At 43.4% G+C, this 18,813-nt stretch overlaps 1 protein-coding gene across 9 annotated transcripts in view; it reads right to left on the reverse strand.

The window, feature by feature from the left end:
* RBKS (ribokinase) overlaps positions 1-18,813 on the reverse strand; it is a 97,517-nt gene that overhangs the window by 13,373 nt on the left and 65,331 nt on the right. For 4 of the 9 annotated variants that reach the window (XM_054978786.1, XM_054978742.1, XM_054978795.1 and 1 more), the window contains one exon: positions 15,073-15,261. In XM_054978786.1, the coding sequence (XP_054834761.1) occupies positions 15,073-15,261 (189 nt within the window). Of the gene's footprint in view, positions 1-4,892; positions 6,085-7,367; positions 7,413-7,572; positions 7,684-9,375; positions 9,549-10,662; positions 10,696-15,072; positions 15,262-18,813 lie in introns of those variants that run through there. The other 5 variants (XR_008596941.1, XM_054978778.1, XM_054978762.1 and 2 more) reach the window with 5 other exon arrangements.

Genomic DNA, 18,813 nt, shown 5'->3' on the forward strand with positions numbered 1-18,813 from the left:
CACATGCATGTGACTTGCTTTCAGTCACCTGATGCATGCAGACATCATAAGATATTGTGCTATCATTGTACTATAGCAACCATTCACAACTAGATTTTTCTGTGTGGACAAGCAAATCTAATGGCAAATTATTGCTATAGTACAACAGTATCACAATAGTTCTGTGTGATTAGAGCCCTGCACACCCATTCAAAAAACCAAAAAAATTCAGAGAAAAAAATGCTTTTGGGCAGTGTCAGTTGATGCAGCACAGCATTCTTAATAGTTTTAGGAAGAGCACACTCTATTTTTAATTTAGTAAATAATGGAGTTCTAGGTAGTGTGCAAGGAAGGAACGGTAATACAAAGGTTTGCCTTGAGAGTAGAGATGGGGACGAAACGGGGAAAAATGAACCCTGAGTTTCATGGTTTGTCACGTTCCATGAAACACAAATCGTGAACTTTCATGAAATTGTCCTGTTTCGCAAAACGATTCGTTAAGTTCATGATTCATCGGATCCTGGGGCCCTACAACGGCCCCCTTCATACCGAGAGATGCCAAACTCGCAGGGAGACTTCAGCAGGCGCAGGAGGTAGAGAGTCAAGGAAGGGTTCTGAAGCTGGCAAGCAGTGAACAGTGGCAGAAGGAGCTGCTGAGGCTACCGCCGCCTCCACTCTACCATCCCATTCTTAAAAATGGAGAAGGGAAACAGAAAGGGGAAGGAGTCTCCAACTACAGTTCCCAGGTAAACTTGCGCAGACCCGCATTGCTCAGCTCTCAGTTTGGTAGGGAAAACTGCCTATCAAGGTTATGTGGGCTAAGATTGGGGTTTCCACGGCAACAAAAGGTCTGCAGACATTCCAGGCCTATGTTGCCTAGGGAATCAATGGATCGCACCCGCCTGTCGGACATCACGAAGCATTCACGAATCAGCCCAAAAAGTCATGGATTTCGTGAAAAACACAGCCCCATGAAACACGTTTTCACGATACGTGAATTGGCCCGATTCGTCATGAAATTTTATTCGTATTTCAATTCGTGCCCATGCCTTCTTGAGAGATGTGGCTTAGAAGTGGTCAGATACTAAGCAACAGTTAATAAATCTAGGACCTACTATTTAGCATTTTGTAGGAATTGGGGGGGGGGGCAGGAATCACAATGAAAAGAGACCAGGATCTTGAGGGCTGTAAAATGTCCTTGACATCAAACTCAAGTACTTAGATGCTAGCATGAAACCTCTGCAATTAGGTACCGGGAGGCAGCCAGAGGGCAGCAGATTGCCAGCTATTTAATTTATTATATTTTTACTGCGCAAGTCAGTTGAATTTTCTGCTTCAGGCACAGAAAGGGTAGGCCTAGCCCTACATGAATCAATAAATTCCAAGGGACCACTGTTTCATTTCTAGGCTCTTGGGATTTTTCCTGTACTAGCCGCAACCTGTTTCCATATTTTGTTTGAAAAATAATAAATAATCACATACTTGCAGCTAATATCATGTTAATTATGGTAGGTTACCAAATTAATAGATTAGTCTTCCAGCCAGGTAGGGAGGTGCAGACTCTCCAGATGGTTGACTTGCTCACAAACATTCAGCATCAAAGGCAAATCATTTAAATTCTGTCCAATATCTTCCAAAACCATTATTTTCATTTAACTTTGAACAGAAAATGTTATGACCCTCTTTTATGTTTCGTGCCCAATTGCCACTCAGAGAGAAGGCAGTAATCCCTTTTAAAGACAAGGGGGTGACAAAGAAGATCCCACAGATACCAACTGGCTATTGGTCATTTTCACATGGCCATGCACCCGGAAGATCGCGTGAAACTCACGGCATAAAAGCGTCAGCATAATTTCCTGGCATAATCCCATTTAATGGCCTTTTTTCTGACGTCATCGGGCCATTAAAGGGGATCGTGCTGGGAGATCATGCTAGGAAGACGCTTCATGCTGTGAGTTTGCGCTATCTCCTGGGGTGCATGTGAAAATGGCCATAGTTAAAGTTCACTCTTGCCTACACTGCTTTCTGCAAGTGTTTAACCACCACTGGACAATACTGCTATAACAAGAAAATGCCTTTCTCTGGCCCATGTACTTCAATGTGGTTTCCACTTAGATTCATACTGGACATAAGGAAAGACCTATTAAGGCTGCTGCCACCCAACATGTCCCCAATGTGACTTTCAGCTACTGTCAAAATAAATGCCCTATGGGATGTTATCACACTCAATGTTTTCCTGCCCTGGCTTCAGTTCCTTTGACATCCCTTTCCTGGGATGGGAGAACAGTGAAATCAGTGATGACACAACACATTTCACTAGACCACCATGTGTCATTTGTAAGATTCGCCTCACTGGAACTTGTGGCACTACAGCGATTTCTCTATGTAGTGTCAAGGGAAGGTAGAGAGTGCAGATGTTGCAAGGACCACCATCTCAATTCTTATAACCTCAGCCGTTTGAAATTGCAAGGGAACAGCAAGACTTCCCTGACTTTTTCTGACACATAGACCTAAGACAGGTTGCTGGGATCTGCTCATGGGTAGTTGCCAAGCTAGTTAAGTGGCATGCTTAGCTTCCAGCAGATTTACTCATGAGTAAGTAATATGGATGGCCATTTTGAGCAGTAAACTGACATGGCTATCTGCCAGCAAGTTTTCTGTTAGTGCAGAATGTTCTAGCCTGCTCCAATGGCAAGTTGGAGTTCTTCTCACGAGCATACCTTCTCTCCATCTTGCTGCTCGAGATGGTAAAGTGGGATGTTTACTTGTAAAATAGTACCTGTGCAAGTCTTTGCATGAGTTGATTGCACATGCACAAAGAACAGCACAAAAACATGCTGGAACAAGAAACGACAAGGTCAGGAAAGAAACCCACCAAATGTAATGGCAGATAGTTATATTACACAGGATCAGGGCTTGCATTTTTCAAGAGAAGTACCAGGAATTCCTAGAATCTGCTTTAATCCTACATGTGTGCGATGACTACTCAGAAGTGACCAAAAGGCACACTGCACAAGCCTGTCAGTATTCTATACTGTATTATCTGTTCACACACCCCAGGACAGTCCTGTCAATGAAAACCTTTTTACATGGTTGAGCCATGGTTCAAATTCAAAGCTAGAGAGGCATTGTGTTTTAGCTGAGAGGTATCCTTTTAAACTCAGAGGGAGGGAATGACTAAATATTGACTTTCATTTTATTTTCTGTACCTGTACTAAGTGCCTTTCCTAACATTGTATGCAATCTGCAGCAAATTATGACACTGCTCGCAGTCCATCTCTCCAACAGCTGGATCTCCATTAAATTATGCATCCCCATCTGGAAGGAGACTATGAAAGACTGCAGGCCCTCTCAAAATGAGGGACAGAAAGGGATTTAATTAAGAAGATGAGTGGTTTAGAAATAAGACCAGACCATGACCTGGGTGGTCTTCCAGCTCTCCTGCAGCCAATGTTAAGACTGCAAACCGTAATAGACTAACCTGTTTACATTTGCTCAATTTGCTTAATTTACGTTTCCATTCATTGATCAAAAAGTCATTTATATCGAGCAGCAGAAAAGGCCTTTTTTCATTATATGGTACTGGGCTGAACTAGTCAGGACAAGGCCTCAGGATCCTGCATTAGAAGGCTTTATATCTGGCTGTGTGGCAGTGAATCAAAGAGCAACCTTTTGGCAATGCATCTGTTGCTTCATTATGTGAAGATGGTCTTTTGAAAAATCGGCGCACAAACCTCCCAATGCCTCATTTTTCCTTCTGCAAATTAGGAATAATAAAGCTTTCTGATCTCAAAGGGTGGCCATAAGCCCTCAGGTCTGTGTAGTGCTTTGCAATTCTCAAATACACACTACAGGACTGACAGCAAGTAGAAGCAGAGAAAGGGTTTTTTCTTCTTTTTCTTCCTCTTCAAAAAAAGTGTTGGTACAATGCCTAGAACAACCCTGGTGCATGACAAGAAGCTCCTACGCACCACAGCAAATGCATGTGACGATTACTCACTCTCCCTCTAAACGGGCTCCTCATCCACAAGGATACCTGCAATGCATATTGACATGAGCCTCTCTCATCCAGCTAAGGACCATCTGCATGTGCTTCAGCTGACTCATTGTCTTGGATCTTTTCAGAATATTGAAGATTTCTTTTTAATGCTTCAGTTTCACTAAGCCCTTGTGCAAGACCGGCAGCTCCCTCTATTCTTTTCCTGCATAGTGAAAGGGGACGTACCAGTAGCCTTGCTGGAGTAGCAGGACAGACACTTGCTAACCTGACAGGGAAAGCAAGTTCCAAAGTTGTGTGGCATCCAGACTGAACATGCCTCCTTGGCTACTGTTGCTGTTAGAACTCAGCACCTGGATGCTCAAACGCTGTCAGTTGATCTTGAAGGTTGTGATGGAATACTAGAAAAAGTCCAGAAAACTGATCATCTCTTGTTGTGCCTGGAGCTGGAACAAAATCCCTGCTCTAAAACCTTTCCTAAAATGGAAAGGCAGAAACACTCAGATGGCCAGCTGGGAAGTCTACCTGTAAAGCTGATTTTTAAAAGCAGGTATCCAAACAACTGCAGTTTTGAAAATGTCAGTTTTTCTGTTTTTAAATTCCACTGGTTGCTTTTTCTATTTTGACAGAGCATCATGCCTCTAAGCTGAAATACAACACAACAGAAACTCTTTCTGGAGAAAAGTCACCTAGATCCTGTCCCACAAATGAAGTAACAAGTGCATGATGACTGTACATTGGAAAGGGCTTCATGGTCTGTACGGGGATCAGAAGCTGGGAAGACCAAAGGCAGCCTTGTCAGAGGCAGTGATTTGAAGTCATGCGACTTTTGCAGCTCAGCTGAACTTTAGGAAATAATAGATGCAGTGTTAAATAAAATTTAATAGCCAATGATTGGAGCAGCTGGTGGGTTAATTTATTCTGTATGGCCCTTTGTATTACAAAAATTCATTTGGCTTGAATATTTGTAGGCAAGAAAGCAGAAGGCCAAGTCACAGGGTTATTTTGGCTACATGATATATAAAGGACGCTATTATCTATCAGTATCTGGGGCATAATTTTACAATAATACCCTCCTCCTCACAGACTATGATTAACAACAATTAGAGCCCCAATTACTTGCCTGATAATTGCTGCCACTGTTAACAGGCCCCCTCTGACTGGTCAATGCCACTTTTCACTATCACGCTAACAGCTATGGGTAAGAAAAGGTTAACTGCCCTCCTTTGGGTGAGTTGCAAAAGTCTCCCCTTGGATGCTTTGTCTGCCAAGGGCTTCATTTACTAGCAGCTGCTTTCTTCATTGTCAAGCAGTTAAGCGAAACAAAAATCACTGTTCTTTGTACAAACAGCATGCAAGATAGCAAACGGCGAGGGATATTATTAAATAGCAAAGGCATTTCATAGTATTAGAGCTGACCACAGGTTCCACTTCTGCTGATGCACAGAATTTTGAGTAATTAGTCACTAGGTTGACTTCAGTATTTATATTCTCTTGAGTCAGAACCGTTAGGCCACAAAGTCAGGAAACAAAGAATAACTTTTTTCCTGGATGGATGCATATGCAGCAGCCACTTCACTCGCCTGGCTTAGGCTTTGTCCAGAACTTGCAGTCACATTCAAGGCATACAAGAGGAGCTGAGAAGGGAGGAGGGATGATGCTGAGCTACATCCCTATAATTAACTGATTTTATTACTCTCACAGCCTTCTTGCGAAATAAACATGGAAGCTTATTGAATCATGAGAAGTTGTTTACTGATCTTTGCCACCTCCTTGTGGTTCCAGTGATCACCTGAGACCTCTGAAAAGATGATGCTCAGAAACATAGATGCCTGTGGACAAAATGCTGCAGAGAACTGCTGTGAAGAGAGTGAAATGAATGACAGCACTCCCTGCCATTCATGCACCCTCCTTACATAGAAGAAACCTCTTGTGTCACTGGAAACTCTGCTAGTGCAATTACAAAGAGAGGTGTGATGCTGCCCGATTCTCCCTCTTCACAGCAGCTCCTTGTACCCTGTTGCACAGGGTTCCTGTGACTGTGAACACAAAGCATTCTGGAGGTCGCAAGTCCTGCAGGGAGAAGAGGAAGACTGTAGGGTCCAGTCCTAGGTCAGAAGAAATTGCTGTTATAAATGGGCAAAAATTCTCTTAACTGGACCTTACAAAGTTATAAAACAACTTGTAAGAAACATAAAAATGACTTGGGGTCACCCCGTTTCCAATTCCTTGCCCGGCCATAACAGAGGCAGGGGTGTTAGGCAATCTAGTGCAGGCCCTGCTGTGGAAACAGCAGGAACCACATCACAAGTTTGTAAAAATAAGAAAACAAAACACATGTACCAGTTCTGGGGAACTGTCTGTTTCAGCCCTTACAACTGCAGTTCAGGAGGGGAGGGGACCCCAATTGGAAATACAGGAAACTTCTGCCTAGAAATGCTGTCAGTGCACTGAATCCAATGGATCCCCTCTTCTAAATGAGGAGTCTTCCCTCCAATGGAGAAACATTTTCTGATGAAGAAAGTCCTCTCACTTAAGATCAATGCTTAGGGTTGTTATCCTCCCACCCGGGGGGAGGGGGGGAGGGAATTCCTCACCCCTGGCCCATGCCCCCCACAGCCACTCAGCTGGTCAGCAGGGGAAGAAATGGGGGGACTTACCCCATCACTGTGATGTTTCCTAAAATGCAACCATGTCACTTCTTATAGAAAGATCATATCCTGTAAATCTAGTTGGTCTCTAAGGTGCTACTGGACCTGAATCTTGCTCTTGTACACATGGAAGTGACATCACTATGTCACCAGGGGAAGCCCTGGTATTTGGACAAAACCCATAGAGTTTTTGCTCAAAGACCAGCGTGGTTCCAGTGTGGCGGCAGCATGATGACATCACAACCAGAAGATGACATCACAACCCTGTCATTTTCACCAGTGAATACAGCTGCAGGGGGAGAACATGCTTGCCCCCTTCTCTGGCTCCACATATCCATTCCCAGGGTCCATGGACCCAAAGAAAGGGGTAAACAGGCCCTCCCCACTGGCCATTGCCTCCTGGAATTACAACTGCCTCTGGTGAAAATAGCAAGGGACAGAAGCCTCAAGTGCCTCCTTCTCCCTGACAGTGTTTGGAGCTGCACAGGGTGACAATGCAGCTCTTAAAGGTTTTTAAAGGTTAGTCCCACTCTGTTTAACTACAAGTTGTGTCAGGCACCTGTGTCCTAACACGTGTCAAACAGAACATCTATTTGGGCCCTTAATAAAAGGGAGTTACTGGATTCAACCCAGTATGTGTACAGCTGCTTCTTTTACCCACTTCAACAAAGCAGTACTTGGCTGCAAAAAATGAGCAAAGAAAAGCCTGAACAACCACAAAATGAGCCACTGAGACTTACTGATTACATGCCTTCTCTCCAGAGACCTGCTCAAGGCAGCCATAACTAAAAAAAAATAAAACAAAGCCATTAAATGCCTAGTAAAACAAAAAAGACACCATTAAAAGCCACAAAAATAAACCCATGCCATTAAAACAAGCCATGGCATATTAAAAAAACAAAACATTGTAGGGTGACAAATTCTTATTATGAACCAAGACCTCACCTCTTGCAACTTCTTGGAAAGGGGTGGGAATTATGTACACTGGAATGTACTGACCAACAATTGAGAAGTCAGACAACATCAGCAACATGCCTATTGCAGGTAACTCTGAACCTACATAAAGAAAGCAGTTAGGAGGCATTTTCGACTTGTTGCAACACTCTGGTTTCACAAAGCAGGTAAAAAACTGCTGGTTTTACCTTTAGAAGGCTATTATCTCCTAATGCTACTTAACTATACCACTGTGTATTCATAGCTATTTTAAGTAAGGGGAAAGTAGAAATGGGCATGAACATTTCAGTTGAAAATGTTTTAAACACACCCACCATGTTCTAGAGGAGCTGCTTACTTGGTGAATTTGCAAGCTATGATGATTAAAATGGTTGCCAGATTATACATGATCCTAGAGTTCTGCAATTAGAGCTCCTGATGAGTAATGTGTCCCTTAAAAATAGGCTTGCCGGTGCCTGCCACTGGAGGGCGCACTCCTGGTGATTTACCTCTCTGCCTGGCAATCACTGGTGATCGCTGGGAGAAGGCAGGCTGCACAAAGATCACCTGCCATTGACTGGCAGCCTGGGCAAATGGTTTTGCACATGCTGCTGCATCCCATGCGATAACTCCTGATTACATTGTCATTGTGCAGGTGTAGGAGCACATGCATGGTGGTGCACACAAGGAGACAAGGGTAAATATCAGCACCACTTGCCCCACACCCCAAAAACTCTTACTGGTTGCTAGGAGCCACCAGGTGACCTTAAAAACAGCCTTGGAGGCAGGCTCCAGATTGGGGCTGTAGCACTAGGGAAGTGGGTTCTCTCTCTCTCTCTCTGTCTCTCTCTCTCTCTCTGTTTCTCTGATCAAAAATGGCTATTTCTGAGTTCTGATTTAAGCCCAGATAGGAAAAAAGATAGGTACCCATATTATGTGTGGGTGGGATGCTAGCCTCCCCAGTGGGGGTGGAGAATCCTCCATCCCCACATTTTGCCCCTGGGCTCACTCACTTGGTTAGCAGGCAGGGGAGAGGTAGCTGGGAGCCACCAGAGCACCTGGCTAAAGGTTGCCAGGTTAGGGTTGCCAGCCTCCAGGTGGTGGCTGGAGATCTCCTGGAATTACAACTGATCTCCCAGCCACAGAGATCAGTTCCCCTGGAGAAAATGGCTGCTTTGGAGGGTGGACTCTATGGCATTATACCATTCTGAAGCCCCTTCCCTCCCCAAACCCCACTGTCTCCAGGCTCCACCCCCCCCCAAATCTCCAGGAATTTCCCAATCTGGACTGGCAACCCTATGCCAGGTCCAGGTTGGGAAACTCCTGGAGATTTTGGGGGTGGAGCCCGGAAAGAGTGGAGTTTGGGGAGAGGCCTCAATGGGGTATAATGCCATAGAGTCTACCTTTCAAAGCAGCCGTTTTCTCCAGGGGAACTGATCTCTGTGGCCGGGAGATTAGTTGTAATTCCGGGAGATCTCCAGCCACCACCTGGAGGCTGGCAACCCTAGGTACATGCAAACATTCCAGGGGCCCCGTTGATGCCCATTCAATTGAAAACCGGAAGCAACAGGGTCTCAGAGTGGGGCAAGTCAGCCCCAAACATAGTGAAAATGTTATGTTCGGGGCTGACTTTGTCCCTGCTGAGACCCCATTGCTACCATTTTTCAACTGAAACTGATGTCATTGGGGCCTCTGGACAGTGAGCACAAGGAAGCCAGATTGGACTCCTATGCCTGCAACACAACCCCCCATCTCCCATTTTGAGTGTGTGTTTTCAATCAGAGAAACAGTGTAGAGAGAAATGCTCAACCTCACCTGCCCAAGTGCAATGGCCTCAATCCATTTCATCTTCCTTCAGCAGTTCCAGTCATGCACAGTTTGGCCCTTAGTTCTTCAAATAGCAAAGAGCAGGAATTCTCCCTTTTCCTCATTGGGCACCAAAAGAAGGAGCAGAGTGCATCCTCTGGTATGTCCAGTGACCTCTTAAACTATAAAGCGTAAATAAAAGCACCACTAAAAGAAAGATTTTCATTCTGGCATTCACTCGCTATGGTTTGTTGTTTTCATGAAAACAACGCTGGTTTATGGCCTTTTCTGAATCTGGCCTTGCAAAAATCCATAAATGAGAACTGCAAATCTGTGGAGAACCTTGGGCGCTACAGTCATTTTCACCTTTGGCTCTTTTAATAAAGATGGCTAATGAAAGGATAAGCATTTTGCCAACTTATGTCTACACTACATAGTAGGTTGACTCAAAAAGAAGTCTGTTCACAGCATGAATTTTCCTGCCTCCTTTCCAGTTTCAATCCCCTGAGGCATCCCTCCGTCAAGCTGTTCTTGAGAACTAGAAGATGCTTGGGAATGGCACAGATGTCTCTACAGTGGGAACGTGGAGATTGTATCTTCTTGTTGTGTGTACAAAAGTGCCCTTCCACTCACAGAAAGGGGGTGTTTGGACACAACCCACTGTGTATGTAATCGGGTTGCCATGCAACTTGCCCACAGGCCTTTCATTCCAGTTGAAAGGTTGAAGATGAGCTGAATAGGGTGTTACACTGCTGGTGTAACATTGCCTAACTTCAGCCTTCATAAAGGATTTCTAAAAACCTGTTAATCTATCACAGTAAATGTGACTTTGCATGCTTGGCAGTATAGAACAGTGCAGGCACACAAAAGTTTGCTGTAGAATAAAAGCCAGGGGAGGGACAGTGGAGGAATCTTATAGCTCCACCTACAGCTGATGATTACAGTATTTTTTGGGGGGGGGAGATTTCTGTCCATAGTTTTGTTGCATGATATGACTAAGAAATACATATTTTTATCACTTTTCAAAGATGTTAAGCATGGGATACAGCATGCTCACAAACACTAGCACACATTAGCAGGAGGGGGAATTGAAGGAAGATGGCTGCCAACCTGAAACATCTAAGCAAAGTGTTTTCTCTCACCTGCTGTGGATATTTATAGCCCAGGTTTTGTCTGGGGCACAAACCAAAGGGAAAGAGTCGAAGGGCTCTTGGCCCATGGATAACAGCCCATGGCCTTGGCCAGATGGATTAACTTTGTGGACACCAACACAGGATATCTCATCTACTGTTTGTCTTCTGTTTATTTTTTATACTGTTTTATGTACATCTGTTCAAAAACATATTTTTGTCAGTCACTTTGGATTCCCATCAGGGAGAAATGCAGGATAAGAACGTACTAAATAAATAAATGTATAAATGTAGGCATTTTAAATACAAGTCCTGTGTCATACTGAGAGGAACCAGGATTCAGTCCCTCTAAATTTTTCATGGACGATATCTATCAACAATTTATGACAATTAGTTGGAAATTTTATGTTCAGAAGCAGTACACTTCTGAGGGTAGAACTTTGTCAGGGATATGGCTCAAACTACAGGGGAACAATTGCTAGATATGATCAAGAAAGTTGTTCAAGACACATATGCACATAGAAACAGGGCTAGCCTGGTCCCATAACTAAATAAGCCACAAAGGGAGTCTAGAGGCCTAGAATAAAACAACTTTGGAGAGGGGCATAAAACAATAGTTACACAGTATTGCCATGTATAGATATGAAGAGCCATTTAACTCAAACTAATGCAGCATATAATGTACCAAGGCCCAGGTGCAGGAAGTATCTGAGAATGGGAGGAATGTTTAACTTCATAGAAGCTCGCAGTATTATAGATGTACTGGTGGAGGGCCAAAAGATTTTCAGATGAATGAGAAACTTGTAATCACTAATTCTACATAGACTCTGTTAACAGAAAAAGTAACAAGAATGAACTAGCTAACCTCTCCAAGGTTGTTTGGTGTATTAAATCATAACAAGTTAGCCAAGAATTTGAGTATCTGAAGCAGCTATTGTTAAGGAAAGGTTCTGAAACTCTATAAATACAACAAGCTAAAATGATAACAAGCTTCTTCTTTCAAGGGGCTCCTTGCTTGTGACCTTCTTGCATCTTTGACTAGAAGACGATATATATCTGTTTTTGTGGGAACAGAACATTACCAGGCCAAGTAGCAGGATGAATGCAAATGGTGCCAACAGAACCAGGGGCTTCATGTACTTCTAAGAGATGACTAATGTGAACAATGGTTTCATTAAATATTTCATAGGCATTTAATTAATAAAAACTCTTTCCTATGAAAACTCTTTGCTTAACCACACAGAGAAAATCCACATGGGTTGAAGAGTATAAATGAAATCACCCCCCTTGACACACACGCCCAAAAGGAAGCCAGATAGTTAAAACACTGAAATCATAAAATACAGTTTTACTCAGCAATCCAGCATGTACTTTCATTCTCAAAACCAAGCATCAGCACTTTTCTGTCAACCCCAACAGCTGGGTACAGCTGAGCCAGGGCTGAACCCTGGGACTTGATTTTCCATACAAACAGCCTGGAACATTCTAAGTGGGAAAAAATGCCTCTGACCATATGCAGAGGGTACACACTGGACTACTGAGTAAACAGAACCATTACTCACACATTTAAGATTAGAAAGCCTTGAGAGATCTCAAAATGGCATGGGCATGCAGCGTGCACATCAGTAACATTACAGGTACTGGTTTATAGGTATACCTGTTCCAAGGGTTAAGAGCCTGGGGGTGATCCTAGATGCCTCCCTGAAAATGGAGGCACAGGTCACAGCGGTTGTCAGGTCTTCTTTTTTCCACTTGCGGCAGACCAGACAACTTGTCCCTTACCTGTCTACCTGTGACTTAACTACAGTGATCCAGGCAACGGTCATCTCTAGGTTGGATTACTGTAACTTGCTCTATGTGGGCCTACCCTTCTGCCTGACCCGAAGATTACAGCTGGTGCAAAATGCAGCGGCGCGCATCGTTATGAAAGCACCAAATAGGGCGCATATTACACCAGTATTGCGCGAGCTGCATTGGTTGCCAGTGGAGTATCGGATCAGGTTCAAGGTTTTGGTATTGACCTATAAGGCCCTGTGCGGACTGGGGCCAGCGTACCTGAGGGACTCTCTCCCCGTATATTCCCCAGAGGACTCTCCGATCAGGAGAAAAGAATTGCTATCAGTCCCTGGCTCCAAGGAGGCCCGCCTGGCCTCGACTAGAGCAAGAGCTTTCTCAGTCCTGGCTCCTACCTGGTGGAACACTCTGTCTACCGAGACCAGGGCCCGGCAGGATCTACTATCCTTCCGACGGGCCTGTAAGACAGAGTTGTTCCGCCAGGCTTATGGCTGAGGCTGGGCCTCCACTGGCTGGAGGATATAACATTTACTCCCCTCCCTATGAGAGCTGCCCACCATTGTTCTTAAGCTGCTGCCATGTTCAATTGCACTGTTGTACTTTCTGTAATCGACGATATTGCTGCCACCAAGAGAAGAGTGCTGCTATTTTTAATACCTTTATACAATGTTTTTAATGTTTTCTGTTTAATGTTTAATGAAATGTTTTTAATGTTGTTATCCACCCTGAGCCTGCTTGCGGGGAGGGCGGAATATAAATACGATTAAATAAATAAATAAATAAATAAATAAATAAATAAATAAATAAATAAATAAATAAATAAATAATACCTGTCCCATGTACACAGGGTACCTCAAATGACTGTGGATGTGTTAGCAGCAGAAGGAAAAACTGAATTGTCCTAGCAACAAATTATTGCAGTGTATTGCTAAAAAGGGATTTCCCCTCCTAACAAGGAGAAAGATACCTGGAACACTGACAACTGAGTTACAACTGTGCATTTGTTGCACAATAAAGCAATAGTATGATGAGAAACTCTAACATAGAGAAGTGACTTTGCTAGCGCTAGGCGCAATCTCAGTGAATGAAACAAAAAGACAGACATACAGTGCAATCCTAAGAGCACTTTCCTGGGAGTAGGCCCTGTTGAGTAGACCTAAGTAGACTCCTAAGACAACCTGCTTAGGATTGCTGCTTAGGATTGCTGAATTGCTTATGTAAACAGAACCAAACCAAAAGCTCCTCCTTGAGTAAGAGTTTTTACTATTGAAACTCAAATCCAGTGCAAAACGTGCACATAGATCAATGTCTTTTTGAGGCACAATCTCCAACCCCCACCCCCAACTGCTCAAAATGCAATAGTGGTACTGAGGAAAGAACATTTTAAAGGGTAAAATGCCACCAGCACATGACAACAACTGACCCCCGCCCCAAGCCAAAGGAAGGAACAAGGTCCTTTGGATGCTACTCTACATCTGCATAGAGTATCTGGCACTTCAAGCTGGGCGGGGGGGGGGGGCAACTTCTGTGACTAAACCCTCTGAAAAAAATATCAAGTACATATGCAGAACATGTGTATAACTTGCTGGACCCCAACCTACTTGTTCAGAGATTCATAGTCTTTTATTGGGGACTTGGGGGCCCACAGCTTCTCTGAGTGAAAATACCTTGAAACACAGGGGTGTTTTTATAGGATGCCCTTGCCTATCCCTTTGAATTTTAGCCTATTGCTGAAAAGTTGTGCAGCAAAATAACAATTTTGGGAGGTGCAAAAAGATTTCTAACTGGTCACGATAGCCATAAACACAAGCAACCAACATAAACCCAGATTTGCCTTCTGCTGCACAGCTCTGCTCTCCCTTGAACAGAATCAGCTATTCTCATTAAGGTACATATAGCTCTATCTGTTCCCTTGATAAGGGGGTGGGGGGAGATGTCAGGGTTGCTGCAGGAGAACACGTTGCATTTTATGACATCAATCGGTTAAAATGTATAGTTAGTACATACAGTGCTCTCAGCAATATCACTAGAATTATTCTGGATTTACATCAGACAGAACTACTAGCACAAAATGTCCTAGCTCTGGGAAATACAAGTGAGATAAAATTGCTATCAGAACCTTAACTATTGCCTTTCTTGATAGCTGTTGCTGCTAAACTAATAACCCCAACATTCCATGAAACGACTGTTCAATCAGTGCCTGCTATAACATACTGGGAGGAATTCCCTCACCCTACCACTTATGATCTATGCAGGTCACTGACCTTACAAATGACAACAAAATTAATTTGGCTTGGCACACTACTTTCTGCCTTTTCACGAGATTCTGTGGAATGTGAGCACCTGATACTACTAAAGCTGTACAAAGCAAGGGCTTTTGCCAGCACAAACAGATCAGGCATGTGTGGACAGAACCAGGCATTCGGTTTTGGGGAGTCGGAGAATTACTGGGCGTCTCCTTTCTCCCACCACACAAAAGTTCAGAGGTGTTTGAGGTGATCACTGAGGGATTACATTGCCATCCTGGACAAGCAACAACAGAGTTACTGCTCATGCTCTTTGCCGCAATACCGAAGAGATAGGAGCGTGAGGGAAGAATTCAGTGATATCGTCAAGAACATACTGCTCTAGCCTATCTACAGAACACAACCTATAAACCTTGAGTGAACTGGCATTCACTGGATAACAGCCTGAAAAACAACAACATATTGCTCAAAATACGTAGCTGATTGCTTGAGCTTTATAGTGTTTAAAATTCTTCTCTAAAATCACAAACACATACCGTGGTGTCCACAGCAGTGACCTTCTTAACAGGAACATGTTTTGGAATGGGTTCCTTCGCAGAGACCATTATACAGCCCTCCAGGCCCAAGGTTACAACTGCAGTCTTACAGCCTCTCTCTAGCAGCACAAGGCCTGCACGACCAGCGTCTTTGACATTGCAGACAGTGATGCCTGTCAGAATTTCAGCCTAGAACAGAACATCAAAGCCTTATTTTAAAAAAAAACTTAGCATATTTGAAAGTTTTAAAATTATGAATAAATTGTAAAAGAATATGCACTGTCCCTGCTGTGAAGCAAATATGTAATCTTTGTCAGCAAGCAACGGTGCATTTCAGCGTAGAGGTTTCACTTTGGGTCTGCAGAGACAAAAGGAGAACTAGGTGACAGTTTTCTCTTTATTTTTAAAAGTGTTTTATTATCAGCTGAGGCATTGCACTGACTTTCCATGGGACCATTATATAAAGATCTATACAAACAATACATCAATACTCAGGGAAACCTGGGCTTGCCACCAAGTGCAGGAAGATGAAGCCAATCCCTGCTTCCTAATTAATGTTTGCAACACATTTCTGTCACATTCAAATTGTCTGTTTTGAAATGTACATATAAACATTAGGTTTCTTATACGTAACAGATCTTGCTTTAGGAGCCTCCTTCGTTCAAGAAATAAAGGGCTGTTCACACATTCCCAAACGAAGCTGCAATGCAGAATGGCCCTGACTCCCCAAGAGAGTGAAGCACTTTGCAACAAACAAGGGGAGAGCAAAGGCTCTTCTTGAATACTGACCATACAAAAATAAATCTAATACATTAAACTATTTGCCTTCTCCACTTTAACTGAGCCACCAGATGCAAACTAGGGTTTTGCCTGGCTCACAGAAGATGCTCAGGTTTTTTCTCTGCCAGCCTCAGGTCACAATCTGATGAGGATGCAGCTGATGAGGATGCAGACTTGTTGTGCAAGACCAGTTGACAAATGTTAGAGGCAGTGTGGTGCAGTGGCAGAAGGACTAGGCTTGGATGTGGGAAACCCAAATCCCAGTGCCCAGTTCCGCTATGAAAAATTCACAGACTGCCTTTGAGCAGGCCACTGTACCCCTGTGTTCTAGCCTAACTCACAGGGATCAGTTGTGATTCAAAAAGAATTGTTATTTATTTTGTACATTTTCATCCCAGCCTCCCCTCCAAGCAGCTCAGAGGTTCTCCTCTCCTCCATCTTATCTTTACAAACAACCCTGTGAGGTAGGTCAGGCTGAGTGGGAATGACTGGTCCGGGGTCACCCCATGAGTTTTGCCACAAGCAGGTATTTGAACCCAGGTCGCCCCAAGCCTGGGTCAGCACACTGCACTGGTGTTCTACGTGTTCACCGAACGAAAAGTGGGATATAAAATGTAGATAAAAGGTCATTTTAGGAATTACTCAATTTTTAAAAAGCTTAACATGAGCAAAACCCTTATCTGGACCTCCCTCTTTGTCATAACACAACAGTGGTTGTATTTTTACAAAAATACTAGTGTTGTTTAGAGCGTCTATATCATCTGCCTTTTGTAAAGAAGTATCTCCAGCTGTTTGAAGAGTTGTGATATAGCTGAATAACAGAGGGAATGGGCGGGGGGCCCTGGAGCATCAGGAAACAAGTTGGGAGCTATTTCCCACACTGGTAGCAGAACCAGACAGATGGACGTGCCAGAAGTCCACATGTACCATAAGCATCAATTGTGATATTAAATATAAAACTGCTGGGCTGCATTGGAAAGTTTTGTCTGTCAAAAAAGAAATATTTTAAAAGTGATGGGCTACAATGGGAGGAAATAACTAATGGTTGTGTTTTATTTCTCTTTTTAGAACAACAAGAGGCCAAGGTTTTTATTGTTTTTTTACAGACCTCTGCACAGCATCAAGCAAAAGGGACCCCTCCTCAATCACCCACCCTCATTTGTTAAAGGCATAAAACATTCAAGGGAGACAAGGCAAATCCTATGAAGCTGGCAGGAAACTGTAATTATTTACATTGTTAATCTCCAAGTTTGTATACAACATCATGGGTAATGCAATGCTGTCGTTGCAAAACCAAGTGCTTAAGCAGAAAGGGTGAGAGATTAGTTTCATAATTTAACAATGTGCAAACTTGGTATAACACATACTCCAGCTTTTGGTCAGGGGCACCAACTCTTCTGAGCAAATATTTGAATTGCCGAACCTTTAGAAAACTTGGCCAGATAGAACTCTGCAGTTCCCTCACAGCGGCCAATTCCTCACCTATTGTTGGGATTCTTCCCCTTAGGCGCAGTTACCTGATAATAGTGTTGTTACAGTTTTCCTATGCTTGTTCTCCAGGCAATGCTTGCATGTTCCTTTTGGGAAGTGGGGGAGAATTGTGTTACTGGCAATGCCATCCTAAGCAGAGTTACACCTTTCTAATTCCATTGGAATCAATGGGCTCGGAAGAATGTAAGTGCCATACTGATGACACAGAAATATTGAGTGTGGTACCTAACTATGCAATTCTCTGATTGCTCCTGGAGCAACACAGGAGTATCCACAGAGATATCAGCAATCATGCTGTTCTAGGCAATAAATGGGCTGTCCTTCAGTTCAGGCAGTGGCTTCAAAGGTCTCACCCATTCACGCCTCCAATGCTGCTCTCTATAAGAATTGCCTTTAGATTTGTTCCCACAACCTTCACTTTTGCAATTCTAGCCTCCCCGGCTGCCCTCCTACCTTCTTGAACTACTTGGTCCACCATCTCCTGCCCCTTATGCCAGGAAATGCACATGTATCCTTGAGATTCCTTCTCAAAATTCTTTTCTGAGAACTTCTAGATTAAACCCTCAGTAGTCACAAAACCAAAATACATGAACATCTACCCATGCTATTCTTGACTTCATTCAGACATGCCTTGCTCCTTTCTCTGTTCTTCCCCACTTCTTTTGTAGAGAGTCCTGGTTAGAAGCTAAGTTCAGTTAGCTATAATCTACAAATGCAAGCATGCCCCATAACACTTGGATTATAAACCTGCATTTAACTCCAGTTTAGAATCCTGGTTTGTGGAGGAAAAAAACACACCTTTAACTGTATCTATAGTAAGAGTTAGGCTTTTAATAGGATCCCATTATGGTCTGAGCAAGAAGGGAGGAGCAAGGTGCATGTCCTAACAACACGCTAGATTAATGCACATGTTAGTTTAATATTGGTTACACATTATGTTTGAATGCAACCTCCCTTCCCCTTCTTCTCTTGTCTTATTTGTTGAAAAATGTTGATTGTAAGGTCCTTTGGAGCAAAAGCCTCTCTCTTTTACCTGCAAGTCTATTGAGAGTGTATGGACTTTGATACATTCCTGAGAGGTAGCCATGTTATTCTGTTTTGGAAATACTGGAAAGAAGTCTTATTGGGTACTAAATGCTAACATGTAATAATTATTTATATAAGGAAGTGGTTCTTAATCACCCATCACTATACAACGTCATCACTGAATGCCTCACTCCATATAAAAATGAGGACATATCACTCCATACAAGGCAGCTTTATATGACACACATAGATCTATGACACACATAGAACTCAGACATCCTTTCAACACAACCCTCATGACTGACAAAGTTGGGTTCATCTGGCCTGAGAGGATCGTTCAGCGCCGCCAGCGGTGACGAGTCTGGCAAACAACCTCCAGAGGGTGTGACGGTGGAAACTGACATGGATATGGCCCAAAGAGGCTGGTTGTCAGAGCCTGGGCTG

Source organism: Eublepharis macularius, chromosome 1 (assembly GCF_028583425.1).
Source record: "Eublepharis macularius isolate TG4126 chromosome 1, MPM_Emac_v1.0, whole genome shotgun sequence".
Classification (NCBI taxonomy): domain Eukaryota; kingdom Metazoa; phylum Chordata; class Lepidosauria; order Squamata; family Eublepharidae; genus Eublepharis; species Eublepharis macularius.